We start from the raw sequence: 27,477 nt of genomic DNA on the forward strand, positions 1-27,477 counted from the left end.
CTAAAGATGAAGAAAACTAGTTGTTTTGAGTAAAGTAAGGAAAGCATAACAGTACATAAATTACTGGCAATCTTAATTCAGGAGGCACTAGGAGCAAGCTGTTTATTTTAAATAAAAGCTCTTTGAAAATTTAAAAATAATATCATAAAGAAAAATATCTTAAAGGCATGTCAGAGAAACAGCCTGTCCAACTTCATGAAAATTCAATGGTAATTGCATCATGAACTCTCCAATGTTTTTTTCGACATTCCAATCCTAAATCATTTGCCTGCATGAAACACTGCAAAGATTTGAATGCTTTATACTAAACAATGTAAGTATTTTTGATTTAAAAATGTTAGTGTAAGGATTTGCTTCAACTATTGCATTAAAATATTTGCCAGTGATAATGTGAGCACAGCAGAAATAAAAATCAAAGTTTTAACTATTGTGATGGCAAAAACCCAATGCAACATATGCAAAACCTGAACATTTAGGTATTTAAATATGAGAGTGATTGTACCTGTACTGTAGCTTACTATATTAATTCATAATTATACACAATTTTATGAAGTTATCATTTTGAACTTACTGGATGTCTTGACATGAATAGAATTTTTAACTCACTGGCATTACTAATGAAGATGGTCCACAGCCAGTGTAAACTGGCAAAGCCCTCAGTGCTGTCAGTGTGATGCTTGTTTCTTGAGCTACCTGATAATTTGTCCTTATTAAGAAACCATTTGCACAGAATACTCATCCTGGGTGTCAAATTCAAAGCAGTCTCATCAGTCCATCATTAAACAGGGATGTTGTACCTAGTGTGAAATTTGGACAGTTAATGGAGACTTCTAACACAAAGGGACACTACAAGTTTTGGAGATCCTATTTGGTGACAGGCTGAGTGGTTCTGAAATATAAGAATCCTTACTGAGTTGAACAGTGAGAGAAATGAATTAAACAATGCATACATTGATATTTTGTCAATATACATTGACAAATAAGACATCAATAAATAAATCTTAAAATAAACCAAGACTATGCCTCAGATTCTCCTCCTCCTTCCGAGGGCAGGAAGGAGGACTATTCAATACCTGAAACAACTCCTACCTTTGTGTCTCGTTCCAGGATATCACTGTGGTCCTTTTAGCCTAACTATTTCCATCTTCTATTATTGCCTATCTTACAGATAAAACTATAGGCTCTTTATGAATCTCCTAGAAGACACAAACAAAACATCTTTACTGAAGAGTAGACAACGGAAAACAGCAACAGTAAACTTGCCACAATCAAGCAACTTTCCTATTCATAAATATGCAAATTCTGACATGTAAACAAAATTTGAAGAGAAAGGAAGATTCTTGAACTATATGGTGCAACGTGAAACTGGACAAAATGTAATCTCCCATTGGATGTTGACAACAAGCAATATTTTAGAGAAGCAGAGATTAGGTTAGAACAGATTAGACCACCATGAACAAGATAAGAAAGACAGTATTTTGGCTAGATATGACTAGCAATCTGGAATTATAATTCAGCTGCCACTAGCACATCTCCTGGTTTGTAGGGTCTGCATAGACATCAAGGTATAAACAAATAAATTATGTTGGAGAGTCTGCCTTTAAAATACAGCTTTTACCTTTTGTTCCAAGATTGGGTTTTGAGAACTTTCTAGGAGTAACATACAGAGTCCACATATGAAATCAGATATCTCAGTTTAAGAAAGACTCTTTGTCTTCTCAGGAATGACTCAGGTGAGCATTATGACAAACTCAACTCATTAAAAGCTGTGTTTATTTCATACTTGCTTGCTAAACCAGAAATGACATCAGCGTTCAGTCCCTTCAGCTCTTGACGGGCAGTCTTGTGATGAAGGAGAAACTTCCACCACTGTCAGTGGTAAGAAGGGAAGTTAGTATCTGGGTTTTAATTACTGGAGTGTGATTGTGGATAAAGATGGTAGCCGTAGTTGATTACACTTAATTGATTTGCTCTTACAATCTTAAAGAGTAGTGAATTAAAGAACTTAAGAGTCCCTTTGGGTGAAAAGTCATATCAGCTTAGACTGGAAAGGTCTACAGCAGAAAAATAAAAAAAGGTAAAATTAGTCTTTGGAGATTTTGTATTATGCAAAAAGAAACACAAAAACAATTCTTATCAGAAATATTTGTATTAGTAATCCACTCCTTTGAGAGGCTAGCTGGACTAGGAAGTAAAGAGGAAACACTAGTGAACTTGCAGCATCCTTATTTGACAGTCAATTAAGAAAAAGTTGTATGTGAAAAAACTCAAAGATGAAAAATTCCTAAATGAGAATGTGGATACTAATACTGCTCTGGGCTTGCACAGTAGCCAAAATTTGGGAAGAAACTGATTGAATACAGACAAAACCCCAGAAAGTAGGTGCGACAGTGATACTCAGCATGAACTTTAGCATAACTGGGGAACTGGTAGATTCATTTCAGTTTTCTGACTCCCCAAAGCAACCACAGGATAATCATGAACAGACAAAATATTTGGATGATCATGGATACGAAAAATGAGAAATGTGGTGCAGCCACTTAGACATACTCCAAGAATATTACAGAATGAAAAGGCAAAATGACAGTATTTGGACAAGATCACCACATTTTTGTCATGTCTGCAATTCACAAAATATCAGATACAAATAATGTGTGTGGGATGTGATACAAAATTTTGAACATTTGTTCCTGGGTCTGTTAGCTGTTTGTGTATTATTACATAACCAGTGACCCACACATGTGGCATGCTAAGTATTTTATTATCTGGTATATTAATTATAAAGTTCCATCAAAAGTAAGGACTTTTATAGAAAATACTTCTATGTTAGATAGGAAAGAGAAATTACTAATATAATATACCAGTAACAACTCTTCACAACTTAAACTCAGTTCATCCCATCACCTATGATGTGGGCATTTTGTTACTCAACACAGAGAAGGGCAAGCAATCTTCTTCCCTTATGTAAAACCCCTGATAATTCTCTTTTCCACAGCAGGAATGTTATGATACACAGTAAGGGAATATCAATACGACACACCAGAGGGAGCACATGTTTACCTCATCCCCAGCTCCTGGATGGGTTCCTTCTTCTGGAAAATTTTCATAGAATATGAAGATGGGTCCCTTTATACACAGAATATTTCCCAAGCAAATTCTCTGTTCCTAATTCTCTACTTCTGCTGCCACAACTTAAACACAATGACAAACCCTGTAGCTTATGCTATACTAATTTCTCCACATTTCCTCTAAGTCTCTGTTTGAATCTTCATTTTGTATAGACGAGACCCTCAGGGACACTGCAAACTATGTGTCTTCACACCAAGAGCCTACGCCTACTGTTCCTTTGTATGTTCCTTATACAAACACCACAAATATAATACATCTCATTTCAGCTTTTATTTGGATATTTTTAAGTTAAGTTGCTCAAGTCCATTTTCCATCGATACAGACACTAAAAAATTGAGATCAACATTTAAGGCAACATTAGCATCCATGCCAAGCTCAATATGCAAACCTTATCATCTAAGCACCACAGCATCCAAGAATTGTCACAGGTCCCCTACCTCCGTCACACATTCCCTTTCCATTTTAACTCTGCTATCCCACACTACACTCACTAATTCAATTTAGATGCACATTCTCAAGTAAGACCTTGTCATTTTTTATATTTTACTTCTTATGAACTAGATAATTTTTGCATAAGGTGATATAAATGAGTGAGATACATTTCAGGGTGAAAGTATGCAGTTGATTTATGTTGTGATACCATATAGGATTTTTTAATAAAAAAATATATTTAACATCATTATTCAATGACTTAGTATGAACATTATATGTATTCAGCCTTTTAGTAAAGGCTATACATTGAGCCTTGTTAGAATGATAATTTTGCTTTAAATTCTGATTTCTTTAGTCTTTAGTGTTACTGTTGACAAGTGTTTGAGTTAAGGATGCTCAAGTGCAACTTTTATGTATGAATATTTACAAGTATACAAAAGACCACATAGTTTTTAATACACCCACTATTCTTAATACAGAGTAAATTAAGGATTTGTCTTGTGCCTGTGGAAATATTTCAACACGTGGGTCTTGCTTTTTTCTCTTTTACAGTACAAGGAAAGGTTTTACTTTTCCTTAAGAAGTGTATTTATTACAAGATGGCTAGCATACATATATCACATAACATACAAGAGTTAAAATTAACTAGTTACAAAATAAGCAGTGGTATGTGTATTTTCATGTAGCCTAAGAACAGGATCAGTATTTTACAAAGTACATATAAAAGTACTTCATATACAAAGAAAAATACAAATGTGCAAACACCATTGTCACAGGTGAAAATTTGTCAATTGAAAATGCTAGAAAAATCCTTCATATTTTTGTTTTGAAATTGCAAATGCATTAAAACCAGCTGCATTTCCTATTGTGTGTGGTGAGAAATTTATGTTCCTTTCTGACAAAATACATTAGTTATAAAAAACCCACAAACAATTTAATAACTGAAAAATCTTATAAGTATAGTCAGTTTAGTTAGGCTGACATTAAATTACAAGCAGAACATCTGGAAAAATGAGAAAATAGTGAATCATATATACAAACCTTTTGTAGTATTAGTGTGCTATTTAACATATTAACATTTCAAAATAAAAACAATGGCTTAATTACCTACATACTCTACTCAATGTCATCGCTATTTGTAGACTGTAAAATTTCTACTAATTTGGGGCTATTAAAAATGTTTCGCCAGGATTTTAAGCTGAACAAACACAATTTTATCAAATGTAAAAATCTATAAACAGTCTTCCAATTCATGTGCAAAAAATGTTTAAAAAGTATCAAATCACGACACATCAAACCTGATTATGTACATATTTAATATCTGTAAATGTTGTTAACTAGCTAGTATTGTTCTGCTATAAATAACTTACCTCTGTCCTGCAAAATGTCTGCATTTTAAAGATTTCAGTGCAAGTGCTTGCTTCATTGTTTAGTGCATTATCATGTTTGTTATTTTTTATTTTACAGTGAGCAGAACAGCATATAAATTAACATATACAACTCACACATAAGAGATCTTCCTTCTACTGAATTCCTAGTTTGTTGTTTTCCATTTCTCCTGGATAGCGTCAGCCAGTTTTCTTTCATTTATCCCATTGTAATTGCAAACAGAATCTAAAATAAAAGTGTTATGATCTTCAGATAATCCCTAGAATTTGAAATTCCATAACAACATTGCAGAAGCACTCAGTAGAGCACAAGATTAGAGAATGACCTACACACTGAGAAGACACTTGAAAGTCTGGTATGGGGCAATTTCACTTTTTGGTCTTTAAAAATATCAACTGTCTATAAACATTGGCAACCTGATATACATGTCACTGGACTCACAAGCTTCATTTCTTTATTTATTTTTAGGAATTGTAGACATGTTCCCTCTTATTCATGACTAGCTTGGAAATAAGAACATTCTGCTTAAAAATATAAATAAAGTGAAAATACATATCCTGTTGGAGGGAAAATTTCTACAATTTCCTTTGGACAGGTTTCCTAACAGAATAGCTCTGAAATGAGAAAACCAGGATTAGATGATAGTGCAAATACAGTCCACTTTTACACCTAGGAATTGTACTGAAGAAAGTGAAAATTCAGGATAAATGGATTATTATTTTTCAAACTCCTTCCTGCAGAAAAAAAAAGCAGTTACAGTGGTATAATTATTAAACAGAAAAGGAACTTTAGCATATTATGAACTTTTACGCTTGAAATGTAAAGAAGGCTGGTTGTCTGTCAGTAACATTTCAGAACGTAGCTTCTTACAGGAAGAGGTGCTTTAAACGTGTCTTTATTATGGAACGTTTTTCCTTTCTAAGCATCTGAAATGCAACTCTGGATCCTATCCATCCATTGTTGAGCACTCTGTGCATCTTGGGCACAAAAATTGTATACACGTTTATTTGTCTTCAACTGCAAAGGAAAAATAAGAACATTAAGACAGACAAGTCAACACACAAAATAGAAAAAGAAATTTGCAAACCTTACTTTAAACTGGAATACTCAATGTACTAATTGGGTCCGAGTGTAACATTTTTTGCATTTCTGCTGTTGAAAGTGAGGGCCAGATGCTAGCTGTGTAAAAACTTTTTGTCTTGAGTTGGCATGATGGCTCCTTCCTAGCTCACACCTTCCAGCAGGACTGAAAGGAGTAGGTTAAACACACCAAGAAAAGAAAGTTTCACATAAAGATCAAGTAAAACCAAGATATACTTACATCAAAAAATGCTTTTTCACTTGCATGTTTTGGGGCACCAATTGTTGGAGAAGCAGGAATCACAGTTTCTACTTCTGCGAGGTCTATGTGTCCCTTACAGCTTGTATCCTCACCAGAATCATAGTATCTCAGCTAGAGCACAAGAGAAAAAAAAAATAAATCCAAGTATGCTATTTAGATGGACCTTTCACTTCTTCCTCCCTTTTTCTGGATACAACCTGGGGGCATGGAGTGGTAAGGAAGGGAGGCACAAATATTTTTAGGACCTGAGGACATCAGACATGGAGAAATTTCTAAGACACAACTGACAGAAACCATAGATTTGGTATATGCAAAATGGTGGGACTGGTGCTAGCCCTTAACTGCCCAGTCCTCTATTTGGTATCTCTGGGTAATAGCAAAGTCTCCACCATCTGCTGCTGTGCAGACATGGAGTTGGAGGAGGAGCATTTTTCAGAGTTTCAGAGCAGAGAAGCTTCAAATAGTCACGCATTGCTTCTGGGCAGAGGACTTGTGAAGGATGAAAGCAGAACCTGGTCTTTAGGATTCAGCATTCCGTATCAGTTTTTCTAACAGAAACCACCTCTTCACTCTTCATTACGTTGAAACTAACACAAAAGCTTTACTTCACCAAGGAGTTAACAGAACACTTATTCTCTGTATTTCAAGAATTTAAAACGATCAGCAAAATTTTAAGTATAATTTTAGATAATTATAAACTACATAGAAAACATTTTCCTATACTGCACTTAGTGGTTGAATGAAACTTGCTTTTTTTTTTCTCCTTGCAAAGATACTTCGATATGAATGTTAACCGCTCTGTAAACTGAGTTTCAATATGCAAACAAGTTCCAGAAAAGAAAATCTGATATTTGCTTTAAAAACCAAACCAAACCAAACCAAACCAAACCCAAAACCCCTGCCCCATAAACCAATGCAAAATAGTAAAGCAAACCTTCACAGCCAAGGTCAAACAACAGAATTCCAACTAAGACTGACCTGTATCACTCCTACATCTATGATACTCAGGAGGATATTTGGTTATATCAAAAATGTAGAACTATTTTCTTCCTCTGCAAAATGAACCTTTTCTCCTGTATAATCAGCACATTTGTTGGTATTTTACCACACTAATCTAGAAATCCTCACTTAGCATTTAAAAAGATGACTGTCTTTATCTATATTACATATTTTTTGAAGTGTATCGATTACAATAAATTAATATTTTTGAACAAAAGCATACATGAGTCTCAGAGGTTACAACCCCACACTGTGTGGAATATTTGGCTCAATGAAGATTACTGCCTGATGACCGAACATTATTTAAAGTACATGAGACCACAAATTTCCACTGCAGAATTCCAGCATACATTGTAAATTGGGTAAAATGTTTAAACCAATAGAGCTCCTCTGTTTTTAGTGCTCCTTGCTGTACAATGATTTGTCAGAATATTTATGAATAATTTTGCTACTAAATTTACGTCACTATGACTGATCTAAAATACGCCTATATATGGCACCTGAAATTATTGTTCAATCAGGAACTTGGCATTTCAGGACTTTTAGAAATACAGATTTGAGATTAAATTTTAACTCCTCTTAAGTCATTTACAAAATTCAAACTAATTTCAGAGCGATCTGTGATCCTGTTCTCCATATTTGAAAAGACTTTAATACAGATTCCAGCTCAGCTTTCTCAAATATACATTAACAGAAGGAACACTAAAAAGTCAAGTGACGTAAATGGACTCTTCTGCTGAAGCAATTCAGATTATGATTTTCCAGAGTATATAATGCCCTTTCATTTGCAAAGAAAAATGTTTATGGCAAAATGCTTGAGGAACAAAGAGACTGTAAAATACACACTGAGCATACAATAACTACTACAGTTTCAACATGAATGCCTGAATTAAACTTGCTGTCAGTTACCATATTAGCTCTCAGCATCCCAATTGCACTCTAGGAAATACCTTCTAAGTTTTTCACTCTCTAGTTCAGAAAGACTTTTTAGTTCTTTTAGAAACTGAAGAGGTCATATTAAAGGGCAAATTATGCTCACCACTTAGTTGCTTAATGACATTCTAGAGTTAGCAGTCCTTTGAAAAATAGCTTGTATTGCTTGTATACCACAATGCCCAGAAAATGTCTTCAGGCACTACCTGGCTTTTTTTTCCTGAGGTATGAAGCAGGCAAAAAATGTTTGGGCCCAGACAATAATGCATGACTTCCAGTCCAAGAAGTCTTTTATGATTATATGCTAAACAGTTATCACTGTTTTAAAAAACCCAAAACACTAAAAAGCCTCTGTCCATTCAGAATGCTGTATCAGCTACAAGATAAACATAGATATGTGGTCTATAGTGACATAACACACACATCGCATCTGAATATAATCATTATCAGTATTATTTGTAAAATAGATCTATACAAACCCAGTACATAAAAAAGCAGCAAACTAGTAATAAAAAAATCCATTATCTGAAAAGGTTTTACCTGGTGTTTTGTCACATCCAGCACAAACCAGCGAGGTTTCCAACCTTTTAGTAAAGCTCCTCTTTTGTATAGCGTACCTTCAAAAGATCTGAAAGGTACAGAAAATACAAGTGGCATGCAATTCCATAATAGGAATACTGGTGATACATAAAAGCCCCCAAATGACTACACATATTCAAACACTTCTTTAACTGCAGTATAACAAATAGGTTTTAAACCAATAGTTTAGTTATTGGTAACTGTGATACACTGACAAACACTGTTTCAGTACTTCCGATGCATTAAATGTGCAGCTACAATCTGCTAGTGCATATAAATGGAAAGATTGAAAGATACTGCTAGGAGATGAGGCCCACACATCAAGACAACTAAACGTAATTAAAACCACAAAGAAGGAATAAAGTAGTCGCAAAGCATTGTGTGCCTATGAAAATTTCATTTTTTTTCCTAAGGCAGAAACTTGTACCAATCTAATACAGGGTTCATAAATACTCTGGTTATTCAGTTTACCTATTTTCATCATTCTTTGATGTGAAATGATTGTATAGCGTCGTTGTTCTTCTATCTACTCCATTAGAGGGAGAGATACTTGCACTCTGTTCCTCACCCAGCCCACTGTCAGGTATTTCCAACAAAGACCTCTTTTGATAGGAATGTAGATTAGCTGACATCATCCCTGAGGAGCCAGAAGGATGTCTCCGGAGCTAAAAAAGATGAAAATAAAAGAAAAAAGGTAACGCAACATGCCTTCCATTGCGAGACTGTCTCAACATTATACAGGTAATACACGGTACAACATGTAAGTTGTGAATTGTTATGAGGCCAAAAAAAATCTTCATAATACAAGTCAGTGCTCAGAAAAGAAGTCAGAGGGATGGCAATTCAATGCATTTCTTAAGCAAAGGGGTTCACATGGCATGAGAAATCAGTATTTCAGAAAAGCCTTGTATATTCCAGTGACATAATCTTGAACAATGTTTCCCTTGCTTTCTCAGAAGCATCTAGAACTAGTCAGACATTTGGATACAAAAAATTTCCCTAATTCCAAAAGGAAGGGAAGGGAGAAGGGAGAAGGGAGGAAGGAAAGAAGAAGAGTGCAGTTTCCAAGAGCTACATTATAGATCCAAATCATTTTAGCAGAATCTCAACAACCTGGAACAAAAGGGATCCTGAATTTGGTCTTAATCTAAATGACAGCATCCTAGAGAGAGAGTTCTTTGTGGTTGACCCTTAGCTATTGCATTTATCTGAGAACCCTTAAATAGCATCTAGGACAGGAGACTGATGTCAGGTATATTTATACTTGCATTTTCTTTTCTGCTTCCAATTCAATAAAAAAATCCTCTGCTTTGCTAGGATAAAATTTTTTTCATCTTGAATTTGTCTAGGGTATAAAGTGAACTTGAATGACTCTGACAGACATAAAGCATATTGCTTTCCTGAGACCAAAGGACAAATAAAAAAGTAGTGCTGCAGACTAACCATTGCAGAGGCTGGCAAATTTGAACAAGCACATGAAGATGAAGAGTTAGGGTACAGTCTTGAGCTGGTAACTCACTGTGCCAAGTTTATAGGGAAAGCTCACAAAAAGCAGTATCTAACATTCTTACCAGTGCATGTAGATAGCAAAGAGGCAGCCTTTGACTTAGAAAATACCTATATTGTCAGCAGTTCTTTTTACTGCGGTGTTCTGGTTTTGGCTGGGATAGAGTTAATTTTCTTTCTAGTAGCTGGTATAGTGTTATGTTTTGGGTTCAGTATGAGAATAATGTTCATAACACACTGATGTTTTCAGTTGTTGCTAAGCAGTGTTTATGCTAAGTCAAGGATTTTTCAGCTTCTCATGCCCAGCCAGCAAGAAGGCTGGAGGGGCACAAGAAGTTGGGAGGGGACACAGCCAGGGCAGCTGACCCAAACTGGCCAAAGGGATATTCCATACCATGTGACATCATGCCCAGTATATAAACTGGAGGGAGTTGGCCTGGGGGGTGCAGATCGCTGCTCGGGAACTAACTGGGCACTGGTCAGCGAGTGGTGAGCAATTGCATTGTGCATCACTTGTTTTGTACATCCCAATTCTTTTATTATTATCATTGCCATTTTAATATTGTTATTATTATCATTATTATTTTCTTCTTTTCTGTTCTATTAAACCATTCTTATCTCAACCCACGAGTTTTACTTTTTTCCCAATTCTCTGCCCCATCCCACTGGGTGGGGGGAAGTGAGTGAGTGGCTGTGTGGTGCTTAGTTGCTGGCTGGAGTTAAACCACGACATGCAGTCAAGAATTGGAAACACAAGCATGAACACTTCCTACCTTTACTACAGTCTACAATTTCAAAATTCCATTTAGACATAGAAATGTCTTTACTCATCTCTGAAACGCTGTGATTTCCTTTTGGCTACTTTCAGGAACTGAGGTTTTTTGTACTTCAAGAATCTTTTAAATATATAAAATCATATAATTATGTATTAGTAAAACGCTCATGCTCGTTTTGTCTGTATGCCTTAATCTACTCTGGAAAAGCAATTAGATAAATAGCACAAGTATAAATATATTTTTCTACATGCAGAAACACAGAGCCAGTATCATGGGTTAGAACAACATATTTAATTTTTTGAAAGCAGTATTTTACTCCAAGAAATACAGTGATTTTGTCAGTGCCTAAGGTAGCCTGTATAGCAGGAATGGAATTACTCTATTGGATGAGCTCTTTTACTACTTACATTGTCTTGTCTGGTGTCATCCTTTAGATTCATTTTGACCCTTTCCCACAAAAGCTGCCACCTTTCTGGGCTCTGATTTAATTTACTTTCCAACCTTTCGATCTCCTGAAATAAATAACAAGGGTTTTCTTAGGGATAAACATTTCTAACCCATCACTTCCTGGCAATTATTTTTATACAACCATTTTCTTGTCGATGTTTTTACACAGGGAACTTTTAGGCCATGTTGCCCAGTAAAGTACAAAAACCTCTGTCAAACCAGCTATAAACTGAAATCAGCCAGACTCAGGAGTCAAAGGCAACCCAGTACAGCACCAGCCACCTCGTTCTTCTTGCATGTCACAGGTTGGAGGAGCCATTATGCTTTCAATTCTCTGCCAGTTCTCCTCAACACACAAAACTCAACACCAATTGCCATAATAGAAACACAACAATGATAAAGATAGGCCATATTTTATAAAAATATTTACAAAGAACAAATTCTGTGCTGTGACACCAACATTATATATTGCCAATATTAACATTTACCCTCATTTATAAAATGTGATACAAAGCTGTAATAAAAGAAGGAAATGAAACAGAAAGATTTATTCAATTTGGATGCCAAACTGTAACAACATGTTCTTGTTGTGGAACTTGGGAATATGACCTATGTTGATAACCTCCAGTTAGGGTTATTTCCTGTTAATAAGACAGTGCATGCAAAGTTAAGTAAAAAGAGGCAATTTCATTAGTTTATGTTTGCTTGTGAACACTTGTTGATACATTTGTCATTACTTTGATGTGTGGTCCGTATTCCCTGCCATGCTTCCTTTCTATATTTTTACTTTCAACAACTGTGTTGTTATGAAAATCTGATTCTTAATGAAATCAAATTAAAAACTCAGTTTTGCAAATCCAATTGAGAATTGATGATGGAACAAAAAATTGCTGTAGGACAGAGAATTCCCATGTTATATAAAAGCCAACTAAAACCCAAGACATTTATTTTCAAAGTAGAGACAGTAAGTCTCTGACTTTATTTACTTCTACTATACCAAATGATTAAAGTAGATTTCATAATATTCTCCAACTCCTACTGGTCTTTTAGAATGACAGTTTCTTCAGGAAATTGTTATTGATTGAAAGACTTACAGAAAATGACTATATTTTTAAGGTAAGAAAACATTTTGACCAGGAAATTAACTCCTGAACTGAATTTTGAACTCTGAAGTGAAAATAAAAAAGCCAGTATTTGACAGTTTAACAGGGACAAAATATTTCTACAAACTCTTCCTTGCTGAAGGTAAATTAGAAAACTCAAAAGTAAAACTAAATATAAGAAATCTGGCTTAACAGCAAGAATGAAACCAGAAGTTTTAAATACTGAAGGTTGCTGAAAGCCACATATATATTACATATTATGGGACTCTCTCTCTGCCTAGAAAAAAAACAGAATAGTTTTGTTTGGAGTATCTTCACAGGTAGACACAAAAATAAGGAATGGTGAACACAAGCCAGACTAAAGGCTTCTCTAGATTACTTGTTCCTCTCTCAAAATGCTGAGTGTAAAACACTTCCTGATGGGATACATGCGAATGAATCAATTTATCACAGACTTTTTATGTAAAAGGCTTTCCAAAGTGCTGCAAAAGGATACCAGCTCTTCAGTGCTAAAAGTCAGTCAGGTTTTAATCTGATCATTCGCTTTCTGCCCCAGTCTTGACTTCTGAGTACGAGTCTCTCTTTGCAGAATGTGGAAGTAACTGAAACTTGTTACTTAGCAACTGGGTCACATTCCTTCTTTTCTGGCTCCACAATGAGTAGCGCTTCCAGGACTTAAAATGAAAAACTTTCAACAATCTCCTATATATAACTTGAAAAGTTCGGAATAAATTCTCCTTTAATAAACCCCATGTAAAAAACTTACATGGCAATAAATCACTAAGATTTACTCTTGCCTCCTCAGTTTTAAATTTTACTGAAAACATCAGATTTTTTTTCATTCTGTATGTGGAATGGACTATGAATAGCTGCATTTCCTTGAAAGAAAATTCCTTAAATTTTATCTTTCTGGTTCAACTCCTGTTGCCTAGACTTACGGGAGCAGGAGTCAATGTGTATAAAAAGAAAGGTTACAACAAATACAATTGTATGAATATCCATTTCCTGAAATTAGTAATTACAAGCAATTAGCATTACTGTGCCTTTCAAAAGTTGTATTTGCTAAGTGATCTGCTTTGCAGTATTTGAATGGTACAGACAGGAGTTAACTCTGCAGACACTCCAGAACTGTGGAGACTGATGACCTCCTTTGTATCCACAATGTGTTTGTGCACACACAAAACAATATGGACAAAGTTCTACACTAGTGAACTGTCTTGACTGTGACAGAGCACCCTGTTTTGGAAGTCCTTCCTTGTCAGTATTTTCTCTTTAACTCCTGAGCTAGAAGGCTCCTGAGACTTTGACTACAGACATAAAGATGCTGAATGCGTATCCAGTGATGGAACTGCTGCCTCTTTCAAGTGTTCAGACTTGTGTGTGCAACAAGTTGTACATGACTAGTTGTTCAAAAATTGGAAAAACTTTTTGGTTCAGGGTCCACTTTGACGAATCAGCCTTTTTGGTACATAACCTAAAGTTATAAAACAGCTCACAATCAGAAGTGCTATTTTTATTGTTTTGCTGTTTATTCATTGACCCCTTACATAACTTTTGTTCTTTACGGCATATATTTACGGCAGAGTTGAGTTGGGTGACTGGCATCCTGAAGTGGCATCTTTGAATTTGCCAACCTCTCTCTGAGCAATCACCATCTAGTGTTAAGTGATATAACTGCTTATTTGTAAGAATAGGACATGTAGGTTCATCTCTCACAATTCTTAAAAGTACCAGAATCCGAGCCACTCCCGATGAATTATGGGGACTGAATATCTGTGTAGGAACATTAGCAAATTAGTGGGAAACAGTGGAGATGTGTCTGCCGTCAAGGATTTGACTTGCATTTTCACTGAAATATAGGTAGATTACTACCTCTAATACAACCAGCAACCACGCATATATCACAGAATGGTTGAGGTTGGAAGTGACCTCTGGAGGTTGCCAGGTCCAACCCCCCTGCTGAAGCAGGGCCACCCAGAGCCAGTTGCCCAGGACTGTGTCCAGATGGCTCTTGAGTATCTCCAAGGATGGAAACTCCACAACCTCTCTGGGCAACCTGTGCCAGTGCTTGGTCACCCTCACGGTGAAAAAGTGTTTCCTGACGTTCAGATGGAACCTCCCGTGTTTCAATTTGTGCCCATTGCCTCTGGTCCTGTCATGGGGCACCACTGAAAAGAGTTTGGCTCTATCTTCTTTACACCTTCTCTTCAGTAATCTATATACATTGATATATTCCCTCCTGAGCCTTCTCTTCCACAGGGTGAACAGTTGCAGCTCTCTCAGCCTTTCCTCATATGAGAGATGCTCCAGTCCCTTAATTATCTTTGTGGCCATTTGCTGGACTCTCTCCAGTAGCCCCATCTCTCTCTTGTACCAGGGAGCCTAGGACTGGGCATAGTACTCCAGGTTTGGCCTTAGCAGGGCTGAATAGAGGGAAAGGATCACCTGCCTCAACCTGCAGGCAACACTCTTAATCCAACTAGCCATTGTTGCTGCAAGGGCACGTTGTTGGCTCATGGTCAGCTTGCTGTTCCCTAGCACCCCCAGGGCTCTTTCTGCAAAGCCGTTTTCCAGCTGGACATCCCCAGCATACATTGGCGCCAGGGTTGTTTCTCCCCAGGTGCAGGACTTTGCACTTCCCTTTGCTGAACGTCACTCAGATAAGTTAGTTCATTTATAATATATCACAACATACTCAAGTCAAAGGATCATCTGAAGAGCTAGTCTTTATGGGAAACATTTAACCCAGAACTTTAGCCTGTACTAAAGACATGGCTCTTGGATGTGTTACACTGTGGTATTATCTTATTGAATTTTACAAGCAAGGCAAGCAAGTAATTACAGAAAAAAAAAGCAGCAGGAACCTCAAAGTTCCTGTCAAATGAGTTGCTTTTGAGTTTTGTGGAGAGATCTACCTTTTTTAAATGGAGAAAATATTTTAAAACTATTTGCAACTAATCTCTGAAAGAAAAAGAGGCATAGGTGTGCTGTTTCACAATTACCTTTCATTTTCTTTAAAAAAATGGATGGATAGCTACTCTTACTATCAGTACCTTGTTTCTGATTTCTGTCATACAGAAAGGCCATCAGAAAATGGCCTTAAAGGAAGTACTTCTGTTTCGATCTGCTTTTGAACATTTATGTCTCCAAAGTACACTTTTGAGAACTTAAGATTTGAACAACCTAGCTCATATTTGTTGGCTGCCTCTGATGTGGTAGAAGTGAATTGAGAAGCTGTATACAGAAATCTGTATTTTAAAATGCGTTTTATCATCTACAATCTTTAAAAGGCTTCATTTAGGACTAAACAAATGAAATGTGCAGATTGGTTAACTTCCTAAAACTCAAAACCACAAGGATTTATGGAAACCATAGAGCCATCACACACATCTGGTTAGAGGTGGATTGTTATGTACCCAAAACACATTAGAACATGTACTGCAAAAAAAATTACACCTTTTGCTCTTAATAGAAGAGCACTACATTCTGCCAACGAAAATTCTGAATTAAGACACTCAATAACTTCTCTGTTTCAGCTTTACATCCTGAAAAGCACTATCTAGTTTTCAATTGAAAAATATCTTTAGAACAAACAAATTTGGGCTTATCATTATAAACTAAGAGAGTCTCAATCTTCCCTAATAATTTACCATTGCTAAATATGGTCTCAGTTCAAACATTTTTTGGATACCAACACATTCTTAATGGATTTATGATTAGAGAGAGGTCTTTCTCCTACATCAGCAATAGCCCTAAATTAACAACTTGTTTTAAAAGAAAGTTCACTTTGCTTTTTAAACTTAGAAGAGTATTTTTTTAACCTTTATACAACCTCTTCAAAGTTTTCCAAATGTTCCTCTCCATTGCTATCTTTTATTACTATAATCTAATTCACAAATAACATTTAAACTCTATAAAACCTGACCCACATATCTTTAGAATATAATATGGCTAATTTCCCTGTTATATGGCAGTTTCTCACAGTTGTGGATATGGATAGTTTGGCACCCACCCCAGGAAGAAATGCAGAACATTGTTGCTATATTCCTGATGTACTTCTGGCCTCTAGTTACCTGATATGAAAGCTCTCTGGTTTTTTGCTAAAGAATCCCTGATATGACCCCTCCTGAGAGCCAGATCTTTCTTTGCATTTGTGAAGTTAGAAGCTTTGAGAAGTTCTGGCTACCTTATTTTGAATCAAGAAGAGTTTTACAAATGATTTTTTTTTTTTAATTAGGCATTGTTCCTGTGTTTGATCAATTATGATTGGAAGGAATGGACCAAATGAAATTTGAGGAATGTGCCAGAATAAAGCTAACTCTCTAGCAAAAGCAAGTCTATCATCAAGGACTCAAATCCATTCAGAAACTTGGTGCCTTAAGGCTTTGCTAAAAGTCAACTTTCATTCAGGGGAGTTCAGGGACCCACAGCATATCCCAATTTTCCAAGCATTGCAATATTAGGCTCCACAATCCCAGCTTTAGTATAAGGTAAAGTCTGCAAATAGTTTTCAAAATAAAAAAACTGTACATAGCAATGTGTGTCTGAATATGCATGTGGTTTGAAACAATAGCTCCAGGAAGTGAAGAATGCCCTTGTCATTTTCCTGCACTATGAATTAAGATGATAATCTAAATATTAGGACTGTTAATTAACTATAATCAACCAACAAACATTTAAGAAAATACAGATGTTAAATCATTCTAAATAACTACAACAATTATCCTGATAATGGGATCCTTTTTCATGTTCTAATGAAAAAAGGACAAAACCTAAGCAGGTTACATGAGCCCAAACAAAAAAAAGCCAACATCAAGCACCTATTTCAAGTTCCAACATATTCTGAAGAATCTAAATTTACCAGTTTGGCGCCAGCAAACATGAATAAATAAGAGCAATCATCGAAAGCTTTTTTGAGAAATTTGGGCCAAGATGTTCAGTTTATGTTTGTGTATCTGCCTCCCACTTGTTAAAATCAACAAGTGTCAGATTCTGTTTTCTGATCTGTTTGGAAATCTGGGTCTTTGTCAGTTTACCACACACCTACTTTAAACTGAGTAGAAAGAGGACAAGAAAGCTAGATTCAACATTTGACCAAATTAAAATAACAGCTCCTGCATTTCTTATAAAAGGCAACCTAAAAAATTATTATGCTACCTACCTTATTAATTAAAAAAAGACAGTGAAAAAATGAATCCATGACTGGCTTTGTCATAGTTATTAACTGCTATTAAAGTGTTCTCCCACAAAAGTGTTCATTCAGAATAACATAAGCTTTGCAGGAAGTCTGATTGATTCCCAGACCAACCATCACTTCTCAAGATCAGTCAGTTTTACTATACACCTGTTTTGACATCTATCATGATCCTTTTAATAACAGTATATCTGCCAGGCAATAACTTAAACAAAAAGTAAGTATGAATTTCATGAGCATGAGAACTTACTGTTCTGTGTAATACATGTACTTACATTTAAAAGGCTGCTGATGGCATCAGGTTGCATTTTTTTAACATCATCGTAACATGGCCATACTATTTTCCTCTTAGTCTGAGACAGTGAACCATCTGTTTGGTCAGTTTCCTCTGAAACACTGCACTTTGCAGTTATCATGGTCCAATCATAGGAGGGACCCGTAGCCAAAATCTCTTCTACATAATAATCCCACTTTTTGAGGCTGGACATATTTACATTTGGTTTCAGTGCCTATTTGAAACAAAGTTTTATTATAATGACAGAAAGGAAGTCTTTGAGTTTCAGACTTACAATACGATACAATACTTATATTTTCTAGATTATTCTAAATTGAACAGTATATAGCACTGGGTGAGTAGTGCTGCAGTTCGATAATTTCCACAGCAAGATCTTGGCTCAGTCTGATCAAAACCTAAAACTAATACTAGCTTTGGGAATATACTGCTCATTTTTATCCTTCTACTAAACCAGGTGCCTACCAAGAACTCTAATTCAGCATATGTAGTTGGCACCCTCACAGTCTTTGTGCCTCCTGTTAAAGATACGAAAGGCACTTGATAGCAATCACCCTTCAGTTTTTCTCAGCAGAAAATCCAAGACTCTTTACCATCAGAGAAAGGAGACAGGCTCTATAACATAGGTGGACATGCCAATTGGAAAAAACACAGTAACATAAAGTAGGCAGCCAGACACTGTAGATCTTTCAGAGTAGTTTAAAACAGATCACTTTGTATTTAAAATGTGTTGGGTTTTTTTTTTCTTTTAATAAATAAGGTAAGACTTTCAGTTTGCATGCACCTTACTTGAAGGTAATTACTGCACCAGGTGAACAGGCAATTTTAAAGTCTGAAGAGTGATGCTCACTCATAATGACTAATTCTGCTATTATGACTAATTCTGCTACTGTGACACCATTTCATATGAGGAAAAATAGTTTCTTCTAAAAAAGAGAAAGAAGACACTATCAAAATATCGAAAGCTACTCCTGATTGCTTACTAATCAGGCTACTGCTTACAGCAAAATGGACAGAACATACAGTGAACAAGCAGCTCATCAAGCTCCAAATTCATCACAGTGATGGTTCTACAGAGAAAATGGATGTTTCTCTAAAACAAAGACAGGTGAAGCACTTTCTATCCACTGAATGCCACCCTCTCGTTTTCTCCCTCCTCCCTCTTGTACCACCACTTTATTAGGCGAGTATAAGTGTGTGTGTGTGTGGTGCGTGTGTGGGTTGAAGGGGGCTGCACTGTTCACTGCAATAATGATCTGATGCTCATTATAGACTCAAAATACCTTAAAGAAATTTTATTTTTCCTTTTTTTAAAATGAGGTCAGTTTATATGGCAGATTTGAGTGCAAGGTGCTATGTATGATAAGATACAATGTGGTGAAACAACTCGAGGAAAAAGAAAAACCAAGAAACACCAACAAAAATATCAGTGGTGCCATGGCCTTTGAGATGTTGGAGACTGTTCCATCATTACGTTTTCTGGTTACCAGCAGTGGACAGACATGCAAACAAATGATTTATCAGGGTGAAGCTCACTGCTGAAGCAGGAGAGAGCAGCACAGGAGTTAACATCTGTGGGGCAGTGGATGGCAGGAACATCTTAAAACAGCCTTGTTTCCAGAACTATAGTAAGAACAACACCCTATTCTTGCAGTTCTTGAGATATCTTGACTGTTTCTTCCCCGGCTATTGCAGAATTCTATAATGGCAAGTGTATTGTGAATTTTATATAATTATTCAAAACACAGTCCAATATAGTGGACATATATTATCATTTGAGACAGTGATACAGATCATGTGATACAATCAGATCACTATGAAATGTATTCCATTACAACTCTAAACTCATTTCCCCATAACTGTGGTTTGCAGTATGTAATTTTTTTTTTAAACAATCTGTGCAAACTTTAAGATCATTTTTATAATCATTCATATAGCTAAATGAAATCAAACAAAGATCTTCATTTATCTCAGCAGGATGCAAAGATACATGTTCCAGAATTTGGCCCCTTAAATGACATTTCCATAACTAAGATGACTGAGAATATAAGCCTATAAGACACTGCTCCGTCAATCAAGGTGGGTCAGCTTTGTCTGCCAAGTGCTTAATTTAGTTGAGAACAATTAAGATATCAAAATGTACTTGAGGAATTGCTCAGAATAACAAACCACCTTTTTTGTTTTTTTAAATCATACCTCTATTTCAGCAGGGGCATAGAGGTAATTGAAGAAAATAGGGCTCCTTTTGTGCATCTTTTCAATACATTCCCAAATACAAATTCCTTTTTTGGCATGTTTATCTCCTTTATCTTCAAACAATGTCCCTAGGGAAAATAATAGCAGCGAAAAGATAGCTTTATGATAATACATAACAAACACTAAAGTAGAGCGAAAAGGAATGTCACAGACTAAATGTATAGTAAAACCTACTAACAAATGCCTCTGTAACAAGAGATTGTACTTAATGAAACAACTGCTGTGCTTTGCAACTGCAACTATTCATTGATATTTATAAGCCTGTTCTGAAATTTACTGAAATACTTGAGTGTATTTATGAATGTCCCTTTCTGCGTGCGGCTATGCTGACTCAGCAGACCACCAAGCCCTGCTAACTGATTCTGTCCCCCACTACCTGAGGTTACCAGCCCTTCCAATCTGCTGGACCAGCTGTACATGAAATTACTTGCTAACTCATTTCAGGGAAAACATATCAGACTAGACAAATCAGTGCTATCTGAAGTGACTTTGGAAGGACATATAGTTTATCCAAAGACTACCGGAAACAGGATTTATATTGCATTAAATGGTATTTGAAAGCAAATTACCCCTAAATAAACAAACAACACCTCCATCAAACTGTAGAACCATGTTACAATCCAGGTTGGAAGGAACCACAGGAGGTCATTGACTCCAACTCCTTGCTTTTGTTCAAATGAAGGTAAATAATGGAAATTAACTTTTTTTTTCAAATAAAATGTTTGCTCAAGTTTATTCTGTTCCACAGTTACTACAGTTTTTAAGAAAAACATTCAAATTGACCGTATGCCATGAGAACCATCCCATGGAGCAGTCAAATTCAGAGTACATAAGTGTTTTGCTTAGTGAACAAGTTCCAAGAACAGCCTCAATTGTGGTTGTGTAGTCTTATTAAGAGGACTCTGAGGGTAAATAAGGCCTTGGAACCAGTAAGGCTGCACACGATAGATGGAGTAAGAAGCAAATATAAAAAAAGAGAAACACTGAAGAGAACGCAAGAGAAAGAAATGAGAGGTAACAGATGGAAAGGCTTTCCTTTCCTGAAACCTCATGCACTCTCTGGATTCCCAAGGACTTTGTTTCTGTTAAAATAAGGTATTTAGTAGGGGAAACCAAACCATGTAGATCAATTGCTAAAAAACCCTGAGGCATAGCACTAATTTCTTCCACTTTCTCTTAGTCCCACCAGTGGCATGGCTCAGGAATCATTCATTCAGAAAATTCTACATGTTCTTCACCTCCATTTTGCTTTATATTCCTCAAATGGTATTCATTACATCATCACCATACAATTACTGGACCATCTCAAGCTCAGGCAATTTTTGTAGACCAAATATTGACAAGAAAAATACCGACAACTACAAAACCAATATGCAATAAACAAACATCACACATACCATGTTCTAGTCTTTCGTAGTCTGAATCCAGAAGAAATGTTTTAAATCGATTTGATATGTGATGAAAAGCCAGAAACTTCAGATAATATTGATTGAACTCAAACTCTGTTGGGTACTGGTTATGGATCTAAAAAAAAAAGGAAAAAAAAGGAAAAAAGGAATAAAAGAGGATATTAAGGTATAATACAAATAGATATGTAAGAAATAATAATGTGAAATATGACAGCAAAATAATTCCCCTGTGAATGCTGACAGCTGTCTTGTTGGTACACACAAATCCTTCTACATTTTGCCTAGAAATATTTTAAAGCTAATTAAATTCATGTATTGTCTATGCTGCAAAAATGTTTCAGAGCAGATATAAACCCCAGGATTCTTCAAAGTAATCAAACTGGTCAAAAATCTTTTACGATAACTCGAGACACCATGTAACTTCATAGGCAAAGATGCTACTTCTGGATGTAGCTGGAAATCAAACTTTAATTGGAAGGTTTTACAGTGGAGTTCTTGCCATTGCTCAGAACCCAATGAAGTAGACATGTACAGAGGTAATGCTGCAAATGATATTCCATCTACCATTACTGAAACAGCTAATTTTTAAAGTACCTGCTAGTCTACACATACTTCTTCCTTTTCAAAATACGCACCAAAATATTACAGTACAAAAAAACCCCCAAAACATACTGAGGAGGTGTCTTGCCATTATTCTTTTAAAACAGTAAAAACTAAGTAAGGTCTTAAATTGTTATCCTCGGTTAGGCTTGGGATCTAATTCAGTGAATGTCTCCAACAGGATTCAGGAGCAGATATTTAAGAAGACAATACAAGATTATCAGAGTACAGCACTGTGGGGTAGTTGGCTCCTCACAACTGCTTCCTTTTGAACATTATCAGAAAGAGCCTGGTGTAAGATTTTAAGCATGAAGTTTAACATTCATAGCAAAATTGTTTAGCATTAATTGTTCATGATATTTATACTTGATATCCATACAAAATTCAAGATTCTAAAAATCTTGATGAGATATTGCTCACAGAAATTTCATGTGTTAATTTCAAATTTAAAATTTACTCTTCAAGTAAGTTTATGAACTGTGATCTTTATTTTCAGAATTAAGCACGGTAATTAACTGAAAATTCTTAATTACAATGGAAATAAGTACAGTTTGCAATCAAAAAAGAAATTGCTGATGGAATTTCACATTTGAAATATGTGCCACTGTTCTTTATCTACCTTCATATCAAACTTACAAAATATCTTTAGTTCTGCAATCTTCCCATGTCTCATCTTTTGCATTCCCACCACTCTAATTTTCCCATTCCATCTTTTCTCTCTAATCTCTACTTATCAGTTCCTCTAGAGAGAAACAGGGTTTTTTTAGTAGTTATGGAAACTAGCATTGGACTACTTGAAACTCCTTCTGTTTAGATTTTCACATGTGCCAGCTGAAAAAAACCCCAACCAGCTAAATAAAGAAAAAAAAATATGCATTCAGCAAGGAAAGGTTATCTACCAAATGTACAACAGTGACAGGAAAATCCCTTGAACAGAGCTATAAACACATAGACAGCATTTCAGTCACAGAATTTGTTGTTATCATATCTCAATATTAGCTTGTGGCTAGGCATTTAAAATGCTAAGATACTTTAAGATTTCTCAGTTCAATATACCCACACTTACTTTATCCCCACTTCTCCCCTGATACAAATGACTACATTCCTGTATTGTTTTGTAAGAATAAAGCTAAGCAAAATTTTTTCTATAATAAACTCAAGACTTCAACTTCATAGACAAAGTAACTTTTTAGTTCTCTTTAGATGAAAATATGATCCAAGTACATTAATTCTGTTCAAATATGACTTTTGAGCTGAAATCCAACAAGCTCTGCATATGTGTGTGCATTTAGACACGTACACACATGCACAATTACTTTAGTATACATTTTCTCCTTGTGTTAGAAGTTTTCTTCAAGATATTGTAAGAAGAAAAGGCTACATTCTGCTATTTGACAGGACTTATACAGGGTCCTAATTTCTACTTATGGTCCAATAATTATTTTAATACATTTGAAGAGTTAAAAGAATAAGCTGCTACTAAAATCCTGTCATGGATCTAGGTGGTGTGAGTGATCCCTTTTCTGAGATTTCTGGAACTACAACTAACTAGAAGTTATAATAATATAATTTACTTTTTAAGTGAAAACAACTATCATCTAAAACATTTCTTTGATAAAGATGAATAATGTAGTTATTGTTATTGTTGGTGTTTTAATGGCTGTGGCTGATTTTAGCACACTTGGAGATGGGAAACATGCCACAGCTAGGTGAAGCGACTACTGTTATTGATGGTTTGTTCAGCTGCAGTGCAGTCTGCAAAATTTAAAACATGGCTAAGCTACCAGGGAAAAAAGCCCCTGATAAAATACAGCTCCAATATCAGAAATGATAAATTAGAAATTTAACATAGGAGAAAATAATTGTATTAATTTAAGCAATTAAAAATAAACATAAAAGAGAGATTTTTATTACTGTAGGCAACATAACCGCTTAGGTTGAGGTTAAATATAGTTGGTTTCTCTCTGATAACTCTTTGGTGCTGTTTCAGTTAATTCATTGATTTTAAGGGATATACTAAAAATTTACATGTAAGTAAGAAGCAATGTTTTATACTATACAACTTCAACACACACCACCTAGAAAGGTAAGTCTACAGGGACAGGGTATCTTCGAAAATTACAACTGCGTCATGTTTTAAAATGCTCAATCTCCATAATACATGAACATTTAAAACCTGAGTAAACCGATAGGTGTTTCTAATATTATGATTACAGAAACTCAGTATTTTAGAATTCTTATTCAAATCATCACGTTCCCAATTAACTTAAATATCTCCTAAATGTATTTAATAATCTTACACTTCTACCAGCCTTCCTTAGTTTTCCCATACACATTGGTTTTGTAATCCCATTATATATAAATATTTACTTAGTTTAATTAAGAAATATAGTACTCCAAAATGTCCTGTGCTAGTAATCACTAAGAGGCTACTCCTGCAAACACTAGAATAAATGAATACATCTACCCTGGGAGTAGCTCACTCACCTCCTCTTACACAGGGTGCTGTAACAGAGCTCCTTACTGAGCTTAAAAGAAGTCAGTTCTAGAAAATCATTCAGTTTTAATTATATTTAATAAATTATCAAATAGATACAGAGGAAAAATAAGAAAAGCTTCCTGCACTGACATCACTTTCATAAATTCAGTCTTCTTAGAAGCAGAGAGAGTATCTGCCAGATGCTGCTATTGTGAAAGAATGATTTTGCGTTAATAATTCAGCTGACACCTGGAGATATTGGCATAAACAATGACTTTTTACAAGATGATACAATTTAGGAATCACTGCTTCATTTGTTTTCTCTGTATCTTTAGTTTAACCCATGACATTTAATGCACATACTGGCTCTATGGTGACTTTCTTACTGCACCTAGTATGTTGAGACTATAATGGTGAGAAATATTTTGAAAGAACCAAATGTTTATTTCCAGGGAATGGGCAGTTTTTTAAAACTGATCATAATATATTCCACTTCAGGGTCAAGTTGCAATCTGATTGGATTCTGTAGTTGTCTAACAAGTTGCACAGAAACCAATGAAACTTAACAGAAATGTTCAAGTATGAATGTTAATCAAATTTATTTTTCATAGTAAATTCCTATGAAACTTCAACCATTAATTTGACTTCAAAAGTAATTTCCCTAGAGTTTACAACCATACTGTTAGAATTTGGTAAGTCAACACTAAGCCATCATGAGTTAGAAGACTAATCTTTGTAAGTCTATTTCTAGAAAATATACTGAGAGCTGCATTCCAAATAAGACTGCAAGTCATTTAGCTTAAAGATTTTTTCTAGTAACAGACAACTCTATATTATCTATATTACACTGATTATGCAGTAAAGCTGTGTTCCCATGCCCTTTCTTGGCTGAAGATAACACTGGCTGAAAAGATTATAACCCCTAGACAGCCCTATCTTTCCTCATGAGAAGTTACTGCCTCCTTCAGATTGACCTGCTGAACTGCTTCTAAATGCACACCCGTCAAAATAAGACGGTCTTTTCTACCAAATTTTTTCTACCATTTTGATTGGAAAAGGCAGGCAGGTTGACATGAACCCTTTAGCTAACAGACTGGAAGGGTAGTATCTCCACCAGAGGAGAAGTGATGCATAGGTCCAGATGGCCTACAGGAGGTAATCTTTAGCTGATATAGTTGCTGCCAGGGCATGTGGACACAGCTTAGGACCAAACCCCAGAAAGTACAGATATTTCTGTAAAATGTATCTGTTAATAACTTGTATACTTTATATTGCCTCTTAAAGATAGAGAAGAGTCAGATACCTAGCAACATGCATCAAAGCTGCTATCTGAGGTGAATTACAAATGCAACGTTCTTCTATTTCTTTGACACATTCACATGTATAGTAGCGATATTTTAGGCACCTTGCAGCTTGAGGTAAAATCATACCTGACAGTTGTTAACAGCAGGGATACATCCCACTTTACATTTCACCCTAACTTCTAAAGCCAGGATGATTATAATCTATTATACCATGTTCTTAGAACTGCAGATTGTGTTAAACATAACTTAAAGAAAAACCAAGAATTTTGCCATGAAGAAAACATGGTACATTCTATCTTATGACAATAAACCAAAATCCTTGAATTTAATTTTAATTTTTGTTCTGGATAACCCATTTGTTTCCAAAGTTTGTGTGACCTCTGGACTCGAGAAAAATACTGTACAGGTATGCAAGGATAATTTCCTTGTTTTTCTTTATGTCAACTTTTTAAGATTTATTACAGTAAAACTGGAGCAAAGTGTTTCCAGGGTCAGAAAGAGGATGTAGGCTATGTCTACATTAGCAAGTAATTCAGAGCAAAACAAGTACACAAACGGACTGAATCAGCTGGTGCTGAGGTCCCTGCAGCTATACTACACATTTATTGTTTTATTTTGGACTATATTTAGTCCAGTTGAGTTGATGACCCCATTGTACATTGGTGACACCCATGGTTTTAAGCTAAGCGATGTATCACTGGTTTAGATCCTTTTAAGAGCTGATAAGTGTTTAGTACAAGCAGAAATTTTGGGTTAAATTCTTCCAAGAAAAATCTAGTACACATGCACCAAACCAGCATCAACAAATGGTAAGGGGAGATGCTGGAGGGTTTAACTTCAAAATTACACTAATGCTTGAAATCAAATGTAGGTTTACTCCATTCTACTAATAGACAGTGTTATCCAGTCAGCTCATTAAAGCTTGGAGAAGACATCTGACAGCAGAGAGAATACAGAATACACAGACGAATGATTTACATGCAGAATTGAATGAACGACCAAGTAGCTGGGTTTCAGTATTGGAAGACATGGCTATTCTGTTCTGTTGTAGCCACTGCAACCAAGAATGTGTTTTTTCTACTTCAGAAAAGGAGCAATAACCTTAAGCTATTGTAAGGAATAGTTAGTGTGACAACTGGGCAGATTAACTTGTTTGAATGAAAAATGCGGTACTGATTCTCTTTAGAGAAATCTCCCCATTCCAAATAAAAATTAACCTCAGGACCACATCCATTGTGAAACTGATGAAACAGGAGATGTGACAAATACTTCTAAGGTTTTCTAATGGGGAATGCTGTAGGAATAAAA

At 35.6% G+C, this 27,477-nt stretch overlaps 1 protein-coding gene across 17 annotated transcripts in view; it reads right to left on the reverse strand.

Moving 5' to 3' along the window:
• Positions 1 to 3,380: 3,380 nt before the first annotated feature.
• The window catches only part of SBF2 (SET binding factor 2), a 289,338-nt gene continuing 265,241 nt past the window's right edge, over positions 3,381 to 27,477 (reverse strand). For 15 of the 17 annotated variants that reach the window (XM_069803834.1, XM_069803833.1, XM_069803831.1 and 12 more), the window contains 8 exons: positions 21,775 to 21,901; positions 20,318 to 20,445; positions 18,105 to 18,338; positions 11,493 to 11,597; positions 9,275 to 9,468; positions 8,765 to 8,852; positions 6,272 to 6,403; positions 3,381 to 5,967 (listed from right to left, as the gene is read on the reverse strand). In XM_069803834.1, the coding sequence (XP_069659935.1) occupies positions 5,869 to 5,967; positions 6,272 to 6,403; positions 8,765 to 8,852; positions 9,275 to 9,468; positions 11,493 to 11,597; positions 18,105 to 18,338; positions 20,318 to 20,445; positions 21,775 to 21,901 (1,107 nt within the window). In that variant the 3' untranslated portion in view covers positions 3,381 to 5,868. The remainder of the gene's footprint in view (positions 5,968 to 6,271; positions 6,404 to 8,764; positions 8,853 to 9,274; positions 9,469 to 11,492; positions 11,598 to 18,104; positions 18,339 to 20,317; positions 20,446 to 21,774; positions 21,902 to 27,477) is intronic. The other 2 variants (XM_069803842.1, XM_069803838.1) reach the window with 2 other exon arrangements.

This window comes from Haliaeetus albicilla, chromosome 16, assembly GCF_947461875.1.
Source record: "Haliaeetus albicilla chromosome 16, bHalAlb1.1, whole genome shotgun sequence".
Classification (NCBI taxonomy): Eukaryota; Metazoa; Chordata; class Aves; order Accipitriformes; family Accipitridae; genus Haliaeetus; species Haliaeetus albicilla.